The sequence below is a fragment of the Callorhinus ursinus genome, unplaced genomic scaffold (genome assembly GCF_003265705.2).
Source record: "Callorhinus ursinus isolate GAN/ISIS: 27379988/994484 unplaced genomic scaffold, GSC_fseal_2.0 scaffold2, whole genome shotgun sequence".
Lineage (NCBI taxonomy): Eukaryota > Metazoa > Chordata > Mammalia > Carnivora > Otariidae > Callorhinus > Callorhinus ursinus.
In genome coordinates, this window is record NW_027397064.1 from 20,295,306 (window position 1) to 20,311,477 (window position 16,172).

The following is a 16,172-nucleotide window of genomic DNA, read 5'->3' on the forward strand; positions in this document are numbered from 1 at the left end:
GCATTTCTCATGTGATGGACTATTGACTAAGAAAGGATTTTGTTGCGTTGATTTCCAAGATCAGGATGTAAAAAGTAATCTGAGAATTTTTTTTTTTTTACTCTACTTGCATTTACTGTCTTTTAATGATGGCCATCCATGTGCACTAAATTTTAAGCTGAAGTAAGTGATTACCCAAGATCACCAAATCTCACATTTTCATTTTCAGGGACAACTGGTCCCGTCCAAGTAATCATCACTGAGACCCCCAGTCAGCCCAATTCTCACCCCATCCAGTGGAATGCCCCAGAACCATCTCACATTTCCAAGTACATTCTCAGATGGAAGCCTGTGAGTATCCCACTCAGAAACTGTACACACTGAGACTACTGAAATTAACACATTCTAAACATTTTTTTTCCAGCTTTTGAGCCAATAAATATGATTAACTATCTGTGACTTGACAATTTAGTTTTTTTGGTATTTAGAAGGATTTAGAAAGATTTGTTATTTAGAAAATCTTCTTAACAAGGACTTAGAAATGATAATGCCTGAAACAATTCTTCCCCAATATGGGAAGAGAATCTAAAGGTTTTGTATGTCTTGCAACTCAGAGGAAAACAATGATTGGCATCATTTCCATGATTGAAAAATTAATATTTAGCTCTTTGGGTTCACTTTTGAAGGGAGCACTTCTTAAAACATTTTTGATCCTTTGAAGTTATTTAGATAGAAGGGAAAAAGATGGTGCAAGGGAAGAATACATGAGGAGTGATGGTTTGTTTAAAAAGTGAACCTTGTGATTTCTTAACAAGAACCATCTAGAATTTGAAGAAATCATACAGAGGAAGATATTGGTCTAGTAAGCTTTAGTTTTTCTTAACCTTCAAAGCTGCCTGCTATACCTCCAAAATTCATGACTCATAACTTGAGAAACACTATTTTAAACACAGGACAAAAATGCCCACTTTTAGCCATAGCTATTAAATTCTAGCAATTAAAAACAAAATGAGGGGATGCCTGGGTGGCTTAGTCAGTTGAGCGTCTGCCTTCAGCTCGGGTCCTGATCCCAGGGTCCTGTTCAGCGTCAGTTCCCTGATCAGCGGGGAGCCTGGTTCTCCCTCTCCTCCACCCCTCCCCACCTGCACCTTCTCTCTCTGTCTCTCATAATAAATATGAGAATAAATAAATGAATGAATGAATAAATAAATAAAAACATTTGACCTGCTAATGTAGTTAACTCTTGGGGAAAAATTCAAGCTGTGAAATCATTTTTTTTCTTTTGGTAGTATACTCAGTACTCTTGTCCACAGTATGTGGAGTAGCCATTTCCAGAACTTTGTATCTAGTAGATGTTAGTCAATGAGATCACTATATTGTCCCCTCAGATACCTCCTTGTCTCTCATCTTTTCGTTTCATTACCAATTTTATTTACTTTAAAGCTAACTCTGAAGTGTTATGTGAGATCTCCGTAATATGGGACATTTACAGAGAGGTATAAAATGTACATTGAGTTGGGGAATCTTCAAAGAAGCTGCAGTGATCAATTTCTTTGAGACTTTCAACAATTAAGAATTTTCAGGTTTTCCCTCAATGGATGTTACCTGAAAGTTTGTCTTTGAGTATTTTCTTCTGATAGCTAATTGTCTAGAAAAGTTCACATTTAATGAAAGATTTACCATTAAATCTGAGCTAATTGTCATGACTAATTGCAGTGTTTTTTTTTCAGGGTATTTGAGTTAAAATTTAAATTTAAAATATACTAGGATCCGTTTCATTGATTTCAAAAATATAAATGGACACTTGAGTATTTGAATTATTGAGGAACTGGTTGGATAATTTAAAAAACTTACTGGGCATTAAAAATGTATTTTGACTTAGTTTAGAATATTTACACTTAAAAGGATCTCATCTTGTTTGAAGTAAGGCCGTTTCTTTTCCACACATTTTATTGCAATGAGTTTTGTGATCCATGACATGTTAATGAAGTTGGACAGGATGTGAAAATGTAAACGGAATCAAAGATTAAATAAACCAAAATCACATTCTTCCTCAGTCTTGCCCAAAGTTGGGAACTGCTTTTGATGGGGTAATTCACATCCAAGAATGAGCCTTCAGCCAGACCAGTGGAACCTTATATGTGATGGTCCCAGGAACTGAGTCACAAAGCAGTATTATATTTTTGACTATTTCTGCAAGGCAAGAAATTTGTATCCTACTAAGTGAAAGAATATATGGCCTTTTCCCACTTCAGAGAAGAATTTATCTCTCTTCATCGTAGAAATTTAGAAAATGAGAGAGGCAAAACTTGGGTTCATCATCAGTCTAGCAAAAAGGAAGGTGCCCAGTGCCTGTGACTGTGTGATCTTGGTCATGTCACATCTCACTGTTTCTTCACCTGTAAAATGAGGGTAATTATACCATTAACTTGGAGGAAAGGAGAGACGGAGTTTAAATAAATGAATGCAAGTAAAACAGCACAAAGCCTGGCACACGAAGAGCTACCAGTAAATATTAGCTATGATAATAATTATTATTAATATTAAACTCTGCTAAAGATCCCTGTTCTGATTCCAGTTTTCCACGATTTTCTTCCACAGTGGAGCTGCCTAGGTCCCTCCTTCTTTGAAGATTACTCAGTATCATCTCTGAATGTTCATCCTTGGGAATACTTATATGACTTCTTTTCTTTTAAATCTTTAGAAAAATTCTCCAGGCCGTTGGAAGGAAGCCACCATTCCCGGCCACTTGAATTCGTACACCATCAAAGGCCTGACGCCAGGTGTGGTATATGAGGGACAGCTCATCAGTGTCCAGCAGTACGGCCACCGAGAGGTGACACGGTTTGACTTCACCACCACCAGCACCAGCCCCGCGGTGACCAGTACGTATGCCACCCATCCTCAGGGCTGTGCCTGTGTTCCTCAGGAAGTGGTTTGCTTCCCAAGTCCTGTTCCTCCATGGGTGGCACCAACATTTTTTTTTTTTTTAAGATGGTGTCCTATAGATGACAGTAGTAAATGTTCTCCAATGGCTGAAGGCTCCCTTTCCCCTTTCTGTCACTCTCTAGGCAACACCGTGACAGGAGAGACGACACCCCTTTCTCCTGTTGTGGCCACTTCTGAATCTGTGACTGAAATCACGGCCAGCAGCTTTGTGGTCTCATGGGTCTCGGCTTCAGACACCGTGTCAGGATTCCGTGTGGAATACGAGCTGAGTGAGGAGGGAGACGAGCCACAGTATCTCGGTAAGCTAAATGTGCCATCATGACCGTTTTGGAACTAGTTGACGGCTCGTACTGAACAAACTTCCGCTGTGAGGAAGGGAAAGATGACCTTTAATATGAGCTGCATTACGCATTTGCCTGGGCACGGGTCTATACAACCATAGTGTTTTCTTTTATATATATATGTATATATATATATAATTTTTTAAAATAGATTTTATTTATTTATTTATTTATTTGAGAGAGAAAGAGAGAGAGAAAGGGGGGAGAGGAGCAGAGGGAGAGGGACAAGTACACTCCGTACTCAGAGCAGATGCGTATGTGGGGCTTGATCTCAGGACCCTGAGATCGTGACCTGAGCCGAAATCAAGTCAGATGCTCAACTGACTGAGCCACCCAGGTGCCCCTAGGGTTTTCTTTAGGGAAGTGATTGCCACGTGAGGACCACAGCAGAAAATGTTAGTCTTTGGGGGTACACAGTAGCCTCATTCATGCTTTTCAAATTCTCATGGTTAGGGGCCTTTTAAGAACTTTATTGTAGCATAATGTATCATAGGCATAGAGCTTGATGAATTTTATAAAATGGACACACCCATGTGACCAGCACCCAGATCAGGGAAAAGAATCTCTCTCCTACTCCATCGTCCCTGCCCATAACCAGCACCCTGACTTCTAACTACAGAGAGCTATTTTTACAAATTGGGGGTGGATTATAAAAATTATATATCTTTAGAGAAAAAATTTAGAAAAATGGTAAACAAAAGAAAAATTATCCCATAATGCATCGATAATTATTGATTATCCGTTAGTACATTTCCTTCTAGACTTGCCCCCTTCCCTTATGAATATATAGTTTTAAGAATATCCCTCTTCTAGGCTGTGGAGTGATTTCAGGGGTTGGTTTGCTCTGACTGGTAACCTTTCCTTTTTATTTTAAAGATCTTCCAAGCACGGCCACTTCTGTGAACATCCCTGACCTGCTTCCTGGTCGAAAATACATTGTAAATGTCTATCAGATATCTGAAGAAGGAGAACAGAGTCTGATCCTGTCTACTTCACAGACAACAGGTACACATGTACTACGCACTGTGAAGAGAATCTTCTTTCTGTAGAACAGGCCTAGAACAATATTTCCTGACTATTTTCCTCGGGTGCTCCTTTCTTTTTCTGTTAGCACCTGATGCTCCTCCTGACCCTGCTGTGGACCGAGTGGATGACACCTCGATTGTCGTTCGCTGGAGCAGACCCCAGGCACCCATCACAGGTGAGGTTGGCCTCCCTCTTGGCTGCCATGTTCATCTTGACAGCACGGGTGGTGAGGGAGCCAGTTCTGATCTGTGGACAGGGATACCACTTAACTCTCCTATATAACTCTAGACTAGGGTAAAGGTGTGTGTGTTGTGTGTGTGTTAGTAATTCAGAATGTGATTATTTTCAAGTCTTACAGCTCAACTTTCTTACAGATCATTTCCCACCATGTCCACTTTATTGATCCCCTACACACACACACACACACACACATACACACACACACACACCCACACACACACACACACAACACCCAACCTCGAAAACCAGCTCACTGCCTTATTAAACCAGGCATTTTGGAGATCGAAGAGGGGTAATTTTTCTGAAAACCTCACTCTAAGACTTAGTCTTAAGTGGGCTTAGTCTTAAGTTGGCTCAGTTGCCTTCTTAGCTCATTAAGTACCCAGCTGCCTCTGAAGTTTCTAAAAGACACAGACAGTGCTAGACAATCTGCACTCGAGGTGGTTCATTAATTGCTTTCACTGCCCAGAGCTCAAAGAGAAGAAATCGTTTTCACATGAATTTTCACCTCATGGCATCTCTAATAGACATTTATTAAGGATATCAGGTCTTCAGGGATGATATTTATTATTAAAAAGGATTGCATGGCTGCTCTTATTTTATCTTTGTACTGAATAGTCCTTCTAAGAAGTGGCAACATCTAAAGAGTCAAAGCATCACTAGTTCTTAACTAATCAAGCAAGCTGCTAAGGGTTTTTCTGAGAAGAGGGATTTATGACTCATTAAACCTCTGTTTCATAAAACTGTATGGCTAACGTTTCCCCCTTGAATCTGCAGGATACAGAATAGTGTATTCGCCATCGGTAGAAGGTAGTAGCACAGAACTCAACCTTCCTGAAACTGCCAACTCAGTCACCCTCAGTGACTTGCAACCTGGCGTTCAGTATAACATCACCATCTACGCGGTGGAAGAAAACCAAGAAAGTACTCCAGTTTTTATCCAACAAGAAACCACTGGCGTCCCGCGTTCAGGTAACTTAAAGCCACCTCCTGTGGTATCGTATCTCTTAGGGTTTACCAAGGTAACACATTTAACCTCACTTTTGTTGGAGGAATAAAACTGCCCTTGGATTGCGCTCATTTCCTTAGCCTGCTGGGGAGGACCAGAAGTGTAAGATGAAAGAATTATTATTTCTGTGGGAGGGTTGTTTTGTCTCTGTCAGCGGTTCCTATATGCAAGTAATCTTATAGATTAGTTTATCCCTCAACTTAAGAAATTTGGCTGAAATGTCCACACTATAAACTGACTTATCAAGGCTGGCTATTGGCCTTCCTGATTACAAACTGACACATAAAGCCTTCATATTTTTCCCCAGAAACTTCAGTGTTCAGTCATCTGTTACTTTTAAGTTTTACAAAATGGTTCAGTAAAATGTAAACCACATTTTTTCTATTGTCACAATTAGGATTTTTTTTTTTATTTTATTTTTTGTGTGTTTATTTTAAACTCCTTGACAGGACACTTCATACGTTGGAAACTCATCTGCTTAGCTACACATTTTAGGTAAAATAAAATAAAATGCTTCAAATGTCGTATGTAAACAGGATGACTGAACCAGAGAAAATATAAGCAAAAACACATATTCTCTGGTGAAGAGACAAAACCTAGCATTGCTTTGGAATGAGAGGCACCATGAATTTCCTATACACATCTGGGAAATTGGCTTAAAAAAAATACTCTTCAGCAGGAATTGTGAATGACCGGTTGGCTCTTGTCTGTTAGATGAAGTTCCTCCTCCCCGGGACCTGCAGTTTGTGGAAGTGACAGATGTGAAGGTCACCATCATGTGGACACCCCCTGAGAGTGCAGTGACCGGCTACCGTGTGGATGTGATCCCCGTCAACCTGCCTGGGGAACACGGGCAGAGGCTGCCCATCAGCAGGAACGCCTTTGCGGAAATCACTGGCCTGTCTCCCGGGGTCACCTATCACTTCAAAATCTTCGCTGTGAACCAAGGGCGAGAGAGCAAGCCTCTGACGGCAGAGCAAATGACCAGTATGTCTTGCTTCTTGACTATCTCCACCCCAGATTCTCCACCCTGACTTGCAATCTGTGGTGAATGCACAGCAAATTGTTAACTCCTAGGAGTACAGTTAGAGATAGGGAACTACCCAGTGGAGAAGAGAATGCGTGGTGGACATAAAACCCGTTAACACTTCGAAACAAAACGGAGACCAGCTCCATGGATCTAAACGGTGACCCATTTCCCAAATACACGTATCCATGTCATGGCCCCGAGAGAGGGGAACTTAAGAGAACCTGATTTTCTTTGCTGACAGAGACATGGATTGTAAATTTGAGGATATTTTCTGTAACTAAAAATAACTAGATCAAACTGCAAATGTACGCTCTTAACCCTTTTATAGAATTATTTATAAATAGTAATTGCTAAAACAGTTATCGCATATGAAGTCCCAGGGTCTCTCCTCAATTCATTGTCCTTATAGTTAATACTCTTTTTGACCTAATGAAAAAGGTCTTCTTATCCGCTTTGGATTCATGAAGCAACTGAAACTCATACAAAATTCTGCTGTTTGTTAAGTCCCAGAGCTAGGAAGCAATGGAGCTGGATCCACATAGAATTTTGCCTTGTGACTCCATGTCCCGTTCTTTCAGTTATTGTATTTGACTACCTCTTAAGCACTTCCTTCATCTGAAAAGTGTTTTAATTTACTGCAGGGAAAGTGCTAGCTATCACCCTCAAGAAAACTCACAGTTTGTGCGATTCTTTCTGATAGTGTGCCTTCACCAGCATCCTACCGTGATTCTGACAGATATGCTATAAGTATTATCTAATACGGATTATGCAAAAATTACTTTTATTCCTCTAGCAAAGGACTATTCATTCAATACATGCAGACAGTATTCTTTACGTTCCCTGTAGAGGTTTCACCTTGCCCTCGTTTTATTGGCCTTGTCTCTCATGTCTTAACCTGTTTGGTTCAGAGCACATTGTGGCATTCACAAGTGGTTTTTTTGGTTATTGTTTCTGTTTTGATAATGTTATCTCAATAATGTTAATATAATTTCAGAGGGTGATGGGAAAGTCATGCTGGAAAATTCCACTTTCCTCAGGATCAAAGTCAAGCAAAAAAAAAAAAAAAGTCAGCGATTTCTCATGATTGACACCATTTTGCAAGGTTCCGTGTAACACTCCATCTCATAATAGCTCCACATTTCCAAGGTTTTGAGTTTTACTTAGTTTCCACCTGAAGAAAGGTTTAGAAAATTCAGTCAAGCTTTTGAGTTTCCTTATGATCATTCCTGAGGGTCAAATATTTCTTGATGTGTTTCATCTTTTTTTCTAGGATTGGATGCTCCCACTAACCTCCAGTTTACCAACGAAACTGACTCAACTGTCTTAGTGATCTGGACTCCACCTCGGGCCCGGATAGCCGGGTACCGACTGACCGTGGGCCCAACCCGGGGAGGCCAGCCCAAGCACTACAATGTGGGGCCCTCGGCCACGCAGTACCCCCTGAGGAATCTGCAGCCTGCGTCTGAGTACACCGCATCCCTCGTGGCTGTCAAAGGCAACCAGCAGAGTCCCAAAGCCACGGGAGTCTTCACCACTCGTAAGCCAAAGTTTGAACATCCTGTCTTAGTGATGTCGTCGGTTTTTACCTATCTTTACATTCTCCGTGGTCTTAGTGATGTCGTTGGTTTTTACCTGTGTTTACGTTCTCCGTGCTTCATCCAATTTTTAAAAAGTTCACTTAAAAACCCTTAGTACAGGGTTTAAAAAAAAGGGAAGATTTAAAGCAGTGCTACTCAAAGTGTGGTCATGGACCAGCCCCTTGATCCGTGTGTTTGTTATTGGACCCTAAGGAGCTTGTGCCGGAGTAGAAATCAGGAAGCACGCTAATTCAGTTCAGTTGACTGTTTTCTGAAGCAAGATTTTCGTGATGAAGGTTAAATTACAAATGTTGCCAGGCTTCTTATTTACTCTGGGACCACTTTGAGTAATGCGGTTTAAAGCACCCAGTTATTTGAAAGTCGAATGCTATTTTATTAAATGAGTTTACCAAACACCAGTTAAGGCAAGAAACAAAACCAGCACGATGTCTACATCCTGCTACTTTTGGTGCTGAATGATAGCAGTAAGTGTAGAATGAAAACATTTACGAACTGAATGGAAACCAACAGAACAAGAAGTTAAGGAAGGGATTTCTTTATGAGACTGTAGCAGATTAAAGTATTTCTGCAGAACAGAATACCTTTTTTTTTTTTCTTTTCATCTTTCTTAAATGACTCTTGAAGTTCCAATGAGGGAAGAAGACTGACAATTTTTGGTCATGTCTGTCTTTTTTTGCTCGACACTTTATGGAAAGTGGCCTTAAATCTCCTACATATCTACATTACAATAAAGACCTGTATTCATAAAATGAGTTCCATTAAAAACACTCTCATTTACATTACAAAGAATTATGAGACCCCTAATTTCTAGCTGAGCACTGGTTGTTATTTTTAACTCAACATTTTGAATTATAGAAGCACCCAACACTTTTCAACATATATCACGACTATGAACTAGTTTGCATTTTTCCAGAAGCGTTTTAAAAATATAGATGTTAAGGAGCCTTCAAAAAGCGAGTGTAAGTTTAGCTGTAAATAACTATGGAATTTACTTCCCAAAGAAAATTCTCCACAAACTTTTCCCGGTAAGAAGTCATAATTTACCAAAAATGTATTTCCACTTAAATTTGGTGTACGTTCTCTGACTAGTGAAGTCTTTTTCTTAAGTAACTGCTGATTATAAGCAAGTAAAATCTGCTTTTCATTTCTAAGTTAACTTCTAAATTTTGCTATTTTATGTTACATGTTACTAAGATTCTCTAGAATCTATTAATATGAAATCAGTGTCTTTGTATTTCTTATAGATGCCCTTCATGAATTAGAATAGAGACTTCAGTAGATTTAACCTTTTACTGACCACATATAATTCTACAAATTATCATTTTTACTTTTTCACTCCTTAACATGAGACCTTTTTTTTGTAGTTTCTTTTGATGGGCAAAAGAAACCAAAAGAGAAAAAGCATTTTTAATGATACTAACGATAATTAAGTATTGTTAAGTAAGTAGCAATAATTAAGTACGGTGAGTCAACATAGAGTATTTCAAGTACTTTTGCACACTTTGGTATATTGGCCATATTACGTTGACGCTCTGCACTGTATATTACGTTGACGCTCTGCACAGTATATTTCTATAAAATATAATTCTATTTGAGTTAAAGTACTGATTGTCAAAGCTAATTTTACTGAATAAAGGTTAACATAGTGCCTTGCACACAGCCTACCTTCAAAAACTGTTCACTGAATAGATGATTGAGGGAAGAATGAGAATGAAAACAGTTCAACCAAGCAAAGCTTCAGTTTAAATAAACCTGCTTAAGTAGGCAGTTCCACAACTTCATTTGAACTTGAAGTACTCTCTGAGGCTGTAAACATCGCTACAGCTTGCATATTTTTGCAGTTGCTGTGAGTTTCTGTAGCTTTTTACTGTCTTACCATGCTTAATTCTGGGAATAACTTTTCTGGATTTTATAACTTGTGCTAAATTCTTAAAAGCAAATGTGAGGGTGGAATGGTGGTGGGGGTGCTGTTTCTGGGGAAAATACAGCTTACTCCTTTATAAATAGGGCAAATTTTATTTCTTTAACAGCCAGGCTGTTTTCACCTAACAAGACCTGCCAGAACCCATAACTCATACTTACAGTCACATCCTTTGTTTGACATCAGTTTGTGGGTTTGTGGTTTGGAGATTTTCCTGTAATGGTCTTCCCAGGCAGAGAGCATCATCTTCAACTTGGGAAGACGCTAGCTGGCTGACTCAAGCAATAGAAAACACCCAGTCCTAAAGCCCAAGACAGCAGAAGAGAATGTAATTTGTGAAAAAGTTGTGGCTTTCACAGATGTTCCGTGCAAGAAGCTACTTGCTCTCTGAATTGTTTTCTTGTGGCCATTAACGTGGTCCCACAGGGCAAGCCACCGCATGTTGGCAAAGTCAGCAGCAGCCAAGTGACGTATGATTTCAGAGACTCTGGGAAGGCGTCATGGGTCACCCGTCCCAGTCCCCCAAAGACACCTTCGAAATCATAATGTAGTTAGGAAACGGTTCACTAAACAGTAGAACTTCAGGTCAACTGATAGAGTAGTCATTAAAGAGTAGCCACACACATATTTTATTTTTCTTCCACACAGTATTTTCAAAACAATTTTTTAAAATCACACAGTCAAGTCCAGCCTGGAAACAAATGAGAGAATTACAGTGGTGCCCAAATCCCCACATGGTCGAAGGGAAAACAAGTGCCTGGAGCTGAGGAGTGAGCAGGATCTTCAGACTTTTAATCTCCATTGTGTACCTTGGAGGGTAACTGGTTTCCCTGGCCATTCATAATTTCACATAAATGCATTTAATAGGAGTTTTTTCCCCAGTGGACACAGAATTTGGTTGGGACATAAAAAGGAAGGAATTAGGAAGGCACCAAACATGTGACCCAGGCTGGCAACACACTCGAAACCCTTGAATTTGACTCACCCTGTTCAGAGGTCTTGGCTTCTGAGACCTCATCAGCAGCCAGTTATTGGAATGCCTAGTCCCCTTATTAAAGGACTTAGTTGTTCAGTCCCTTATATTTTGGAGATTCTAAATCTGTAATAAGATTTGTAGACTGTTGAAAAAGTCTGTCTTAAGTGTATGTACACATGCTCTTTTTTCTTCTTTTCTTGTTTTTTTTTTTTTTAAGTAATATTTTTACCCAGAGAATAACGGCGAGGTCAGGATGATAGGAGCTGCAAAATTACCTTGTTATAGTACTTTTTTAAAAAATATTTTATTTATTTATTTGACAGAGAGAGACAGCAAGAGAGGGAACACAAGCAGGGGGAGTGGGAGAGGGAGAAGCAGGCTCCCCGCTGAGCAGGGAGCCCGATGTGGGGCTCGATCCCGGGAACCTGGGATGATGACCTGAGCCGAAGGCAGACACTTAACGACTAAGCCACCCAGGCGCCCCACTTGTTATAATTCTTAATGCGAGTGGCAGAGTACTAAAATTTTGTAATATGTTTATCCTAAATGGATAATCACATATTTAAGGAATCTTTAGGATTTGTAAGTATGTCCATGGTGGCAGATTTTGTTTAACTTTCATATGGTCTTTCTCATTGCAACCAAAAACAATTGACCATCGTTATGGAATAATTCAGCATAGAGCTCTTTTCAGATCACATCTATAATTTAACAGTTGTTCCCAAATTAATGATTTAAAAAGCAGAATGATAATCAATTTGTGGTGACCAGTTTTACATTTCAAATGGGATTTTATACTGACTGTAGAGGGAAATTTATTGTCATAAAACTCAAATCCCAAACTTAATGGAAAGACACAAATCAAGGAATCCAAGGACTTGAACTTGTCTACTGAGGTCATTGCGGCCCTTGTTACTGAAGTATGATTGATGGGTTAGTAGCGTCAGCGTCACGGAAATGCAAACTTCTAGCCCCACTTTGGTCCTACAGAATCAGAACCTGCATTTTAGCCAGGTGTCAGATAATTTGTATGGCACATGAAAGATTGGGAAGCGCTGGCCTACTCCAAATTCCCACCCAGTGAAGGCTATGACATTCAGGATCCACTAGCTGGGTAAACTGAGGTTCTCCGTAAAAATACTTGTTCCGTATGTTCTGTGCCATCGTCTGTGACTCCAAGGTTTGAATGCATGCATTGATTCTGTTTCACAGTGCAGCCTCTCAGCTCCATTCCCCCTTACAACACGGAGGTCACTGAGACCACCATTGTGATCACATGGACACCTGCTCCAAGGATTGGTTTTAAGGTAAGTTGCAAATGTTCCTAATCTCTTGTGGTACAACCCCGAGGTGCCCTCATATTTCTGGATGTGGTAGAAACAGGGTGTTTGGGAGTCAGGAGACCTGGGTTTGGTTAGCTGCCTCGCTCTGTGCCTCTCTGACCCCATCGTCCAGGTATAATATGACCATCCCCTCACTGAATTGCTGGAAGGATGAACTGAGGCTGTGGAAGTGCTTTGCAAAAGATAAAACATTAGTATGGAACAGTTGCTGCGATCTCATTTTCTCTATACTTTCCCCCAGGGAACTGCATTTTAAAATATATAGGGAAATGCCTTTTGTTGTGTTGTTGTAAACGGGTGTCAACAAGTCCACGAAAACCAATTTAGGGAGACCAATTAAACTCAGAGTCACTTAAAAATCACATTTCCATCCAATCAGTTTCATCTCCACTTGTTCAAAGCCCCTTGGGTGAATCTCTTAATAGAAGTTAAGATTAAGGTCTTTCCTGTAGATATCTGGATTCATGTTCTTTAAAGTAATGATATTAGGGAAGTGATGAATAGAAATGAATATGTTTAAAAGAATTCCTTTCCTCGGCATTTAGAGTGTGGGGAGAGAAATATTTATTATAATTGGAAATCAAAACTAAATCCCCATGATTGCTTGTTTAAAAAAATACACCAAAGGTCACTTCTTTTTTTAAATATGCAAATGGCCATATTGACGATTATGCTACTTAAATATAGAGGAGCCCTTTTTGAAGATTGCCGTTTTAAATTTCCCTTAATCGTGTCATTCTGACTTTCAGAAGCCTTATAACCTACAAAGGACGTCTCTAGAGTTGAACACTGTTTGATGAGACAATATTACCTAGGTTTTGAAATAAAATACTAAAAATTTGAAAATTATGGGCACGTTCATTTTAATTCTTCTTTTGTAATATATTGTCCTGCAGTTTAAGCTATGAACATACTTCTTCAAAAAGAATGTTTCTGAAGTACAAAATGTTAAAGGGGCTGCTACCTTTAAGTTGAATGTTCATAACTCCTTAAAGAGAGTGCTGGAAGATTTCTTCCAGCAACAGAGAAAATAGAAATGAACTGCCATGTGGCCCAAAGCCCCTGTGTATGTCTGGTTTATATCCGGAGATTATTGATCAAGCAAAACAGCATGTAACGACATTTTTCCAGAACCTTCCATGACAAGCCAATGTAATGCAGTTCTGGAAGACACCTCTCCCACCTTGGCCCCCCAGTCCAAGGAACTTCCCACTAAAGTGTCTAGTAGAGCTAAAGGCAGACCCCAACTCATCCCCTAATAAAAGTACAGTATGCAGTGTGCACAGGAGTTCACATTATACACAGCATAACCACAACCTCTCCGCAGTGATCCAGCTCTGGAAACACTTGTCCTTGGTGTTTATTTTGCTTTCCTTCTTCTAGCTGGGTGTACGACCAAGCCAGGGAGGAGAAGCACCGCGAGAAGTGACTTCAGAGTCAGGAAGCATCGTTGTGTCTGGCCTGACTCCAGGCGTGGAATACATATACACCATCTCAGTCCTGAGGGATGGGCAAGAGAGAGATACTCCGATTGTAAAGAAAGTGGTGACACGTAAGAGGAGTTCTTTGCCTCTTTTAGTTTTTAAAACTGGTCCGATTTTTAAACATAGGTGCTATTAGTATCACTTTTTGCTTCTGATAACAGCGCAAGGGGAAGGTCCCATCCCTACTTATCTTACTAGGCATTTGCTAAATTTGGAGGAGCAAGGTCAACATGGTCATATATTCTATGTCATCAGAACTTTTCTTTCCACGTCAAAAATATTTATCAACTGGCAAGACAGGAAGAATTTCAGTAGTATTGCAAAATCGTTCACTGTAAAAAGAGATGCTCCCAGAGAACCGCTGTCCACCATGGTTTTATAGTGTGACTTCTATATTTTTACTGATTCTTGAAAAGAAGGAAGGGAGGGGGAAGGGAGAAAGAGAAAGAAAGAGAGAGAGAGAGGGAGGAAAGGAGGGACGAAAAGAGAAAGAAAAAAAACTTTCCAAAGGTCAAGTGCTCGGTGTTAGCTTTAACTTCTAATTTAAAACTTTTTTTCTGCATAGCATTGTCTCCACCAACGAACTTGCACCTGGAGGCAAACCCTGACACTGGAGTGCTTACCGTCTCCTGGGAAAGGAGCACTACTCCAGGTAAGCCTGGGATGTATCAGAGGGCAAGCCGTTGGAAATCACTCCCCTGTTCCAAGAGTTTCTTTAAACGGAGGATATTAATACCTGCCTCAAAGGGTCGTTGAGGCACTGAGTAGCAGGAGAGTCCTCAATAAATGTCCAGTCTTCCTCCTTTCCCCTTCGTGGGTCCGTCATGGGAGTTGAGTTTAATGTGCCCTGGGTCACAAAGGCTCTGTGCAGTAACTTCCTCCTTCCTGTTTTCTCTAGACATTACTGGTTATAGAATTACCACCACGCCCCTAAATGGCCAACAGGGATACTCTTTGGAAGAAGTGGTCCATGCAGATCAGAGCTCTTGCACCTTTGAAAACCTGAGTCCTGGCCTGGAGTACAACGTCAGTGTTTACACTGTCAAAGATGACAAGGAAAGTGTCCCTATCTCTGATACCATCATCCCAGGTAATGGAAAAATAAGCTGTTATCCCGAGAGTGGCAGTTTCGATGAGAGTGGGGATTAAGATCCCCACGTGGTTGAGGGTGTCAAGTACATTTGGGATTTAGTTCTGACCTTCCAACCACACTCTCCAAAACCACGAAGTCAAAACAACTGTTTGGACAAATGCTTGCTGTTAACACCGCTTTCCTGTCTGCTTCACCAGGATGCTGTTTGTGGCGATGGGGATGTAATGGAGTGGCCCCCATGGCATTAACTCTGTACTGTCCGCTCACGTGGAAATATTACTAAAACAGTGTCATGTGTCTGTCCTCAGTACTGACAGGCTAAAAGTAATATGGTAAATGCATCCCATCGGCACATTTGTCCCTGATGTTACAGTCCATATCAAATTTCAACAGCTGTCTATAAAATCGTACCTGTCTCCATATGTGAGCATTGACATAGCCCTTGGTTGACACGTTCAATTCTTCATCTTGCCGTTTCAAATCCTTCCTTTATAAGATTGAAAAAAAATAAAGAAAGGCCACACCTTTGGGTGTTCTTTCTTGTGGATTGAAAGACAACATTGAAAAGACCTATCTAGGGATAAGTTTGTTATTTGTCCAAAATTGGATTGTGACAGAATGAAAGCATTGGACAGATTGTGTTCTCCTTTGCACTATTTGGTAGAATGCTTTTACTAATGCTGATTAAATAACTTTGATTATGAATTAAGCAAAGTATTGGCAGTGGTCTTGGACTCAAATCTGTCTTCTTCCTGAATGTGCTTTTGAATGGCACATTTCATACCATACATTCATAATGCGTTAGCATTATGGCCATAATGTTGTCTTGAGTTTTTTCTATGGGAAAAGAAAGAAAAACTCACCTACCATTTTTTTTTTTTTTTAACCTCCTTCATGCAAGCTCTCTTTTCCTACTAAAAAAGTTTTGGCTTTTTTTTTTTTTTTAAAAAGCATTGCTGATACTTATTAAAGATATTATGTCTAGGTTCTAAGAATGGTTTTGATATCTTAAACAGGCCTATAATTTTCAAGAACCTGAGAGGTTCAAACCCTACTGTTTACTTTTCAAATGCAAGAAAATCCCTAAGAATATTGTAACCTGTTTTATTCTCCCAGGGAAGCAAACTATATTCATGATGCTTAGGACATCTTTTCAGAACATTGGGAAAAGATCGCATATTAC

The 16,172-nt window shown here is 39.9% G+C and overlaps 1 protein-coding gene across 12 annotated transcripts in view; it reads left to right on the forward strand.

Annotated features, from left to right (window-relative positions):
* The window catches only part of FN1 (fibronectin 1), a 66,736-nt gene that overhangs the window by 20,521 nt on the left and 30,043 nt on the right, over positions 1-16,172 (forward strand). For all 12 annotated transcript variants that reach the window (XM_025891968.2, XM_025891973.2, XM_025892014.2 and 9 more), the window contains exons 13-24: positions 209-330; positions 2,684-2,864; positions 3,051-3,227; positions 4,146-4,274; positions 4,381-4,470; positions 5,313-5,507; positions 6,259-6,531; positions 7,845-8,111; positions 12,282-12,376; positions 13,796-13,964; positions 14,462-14,548; positions 14,795-14,986. In XM_025891968.2, coding sequence (XP_025747753.1) covers positions 209-330; positions 2,684-2,864; positions 3,051-3,227; positions 4,146-4,274; positions 4,381-4,470; positions 5,313-5,507; positions 6,259-6,531; positions 7,845-8,111; positions 12,282-12,376; positions 13,796-13,964; positions 14,462-14,548; positions 14,795-14,986 — 1,977 coding nt within the window. The remainder of the gene's footprint in view (positions 1-208; positions 331-2,683; positions 2,865-3,050; positions 3,228-4,145; positions 4,275-4,380; positions 4,471-5,312; positions 5,508-6,258; positions 6,532-7,844; positions 8,112-12,281; positions 12,377-13,795; positions 13,965-14,461; positions 14,549-14,794; positions 14,987-16,172) is intronic.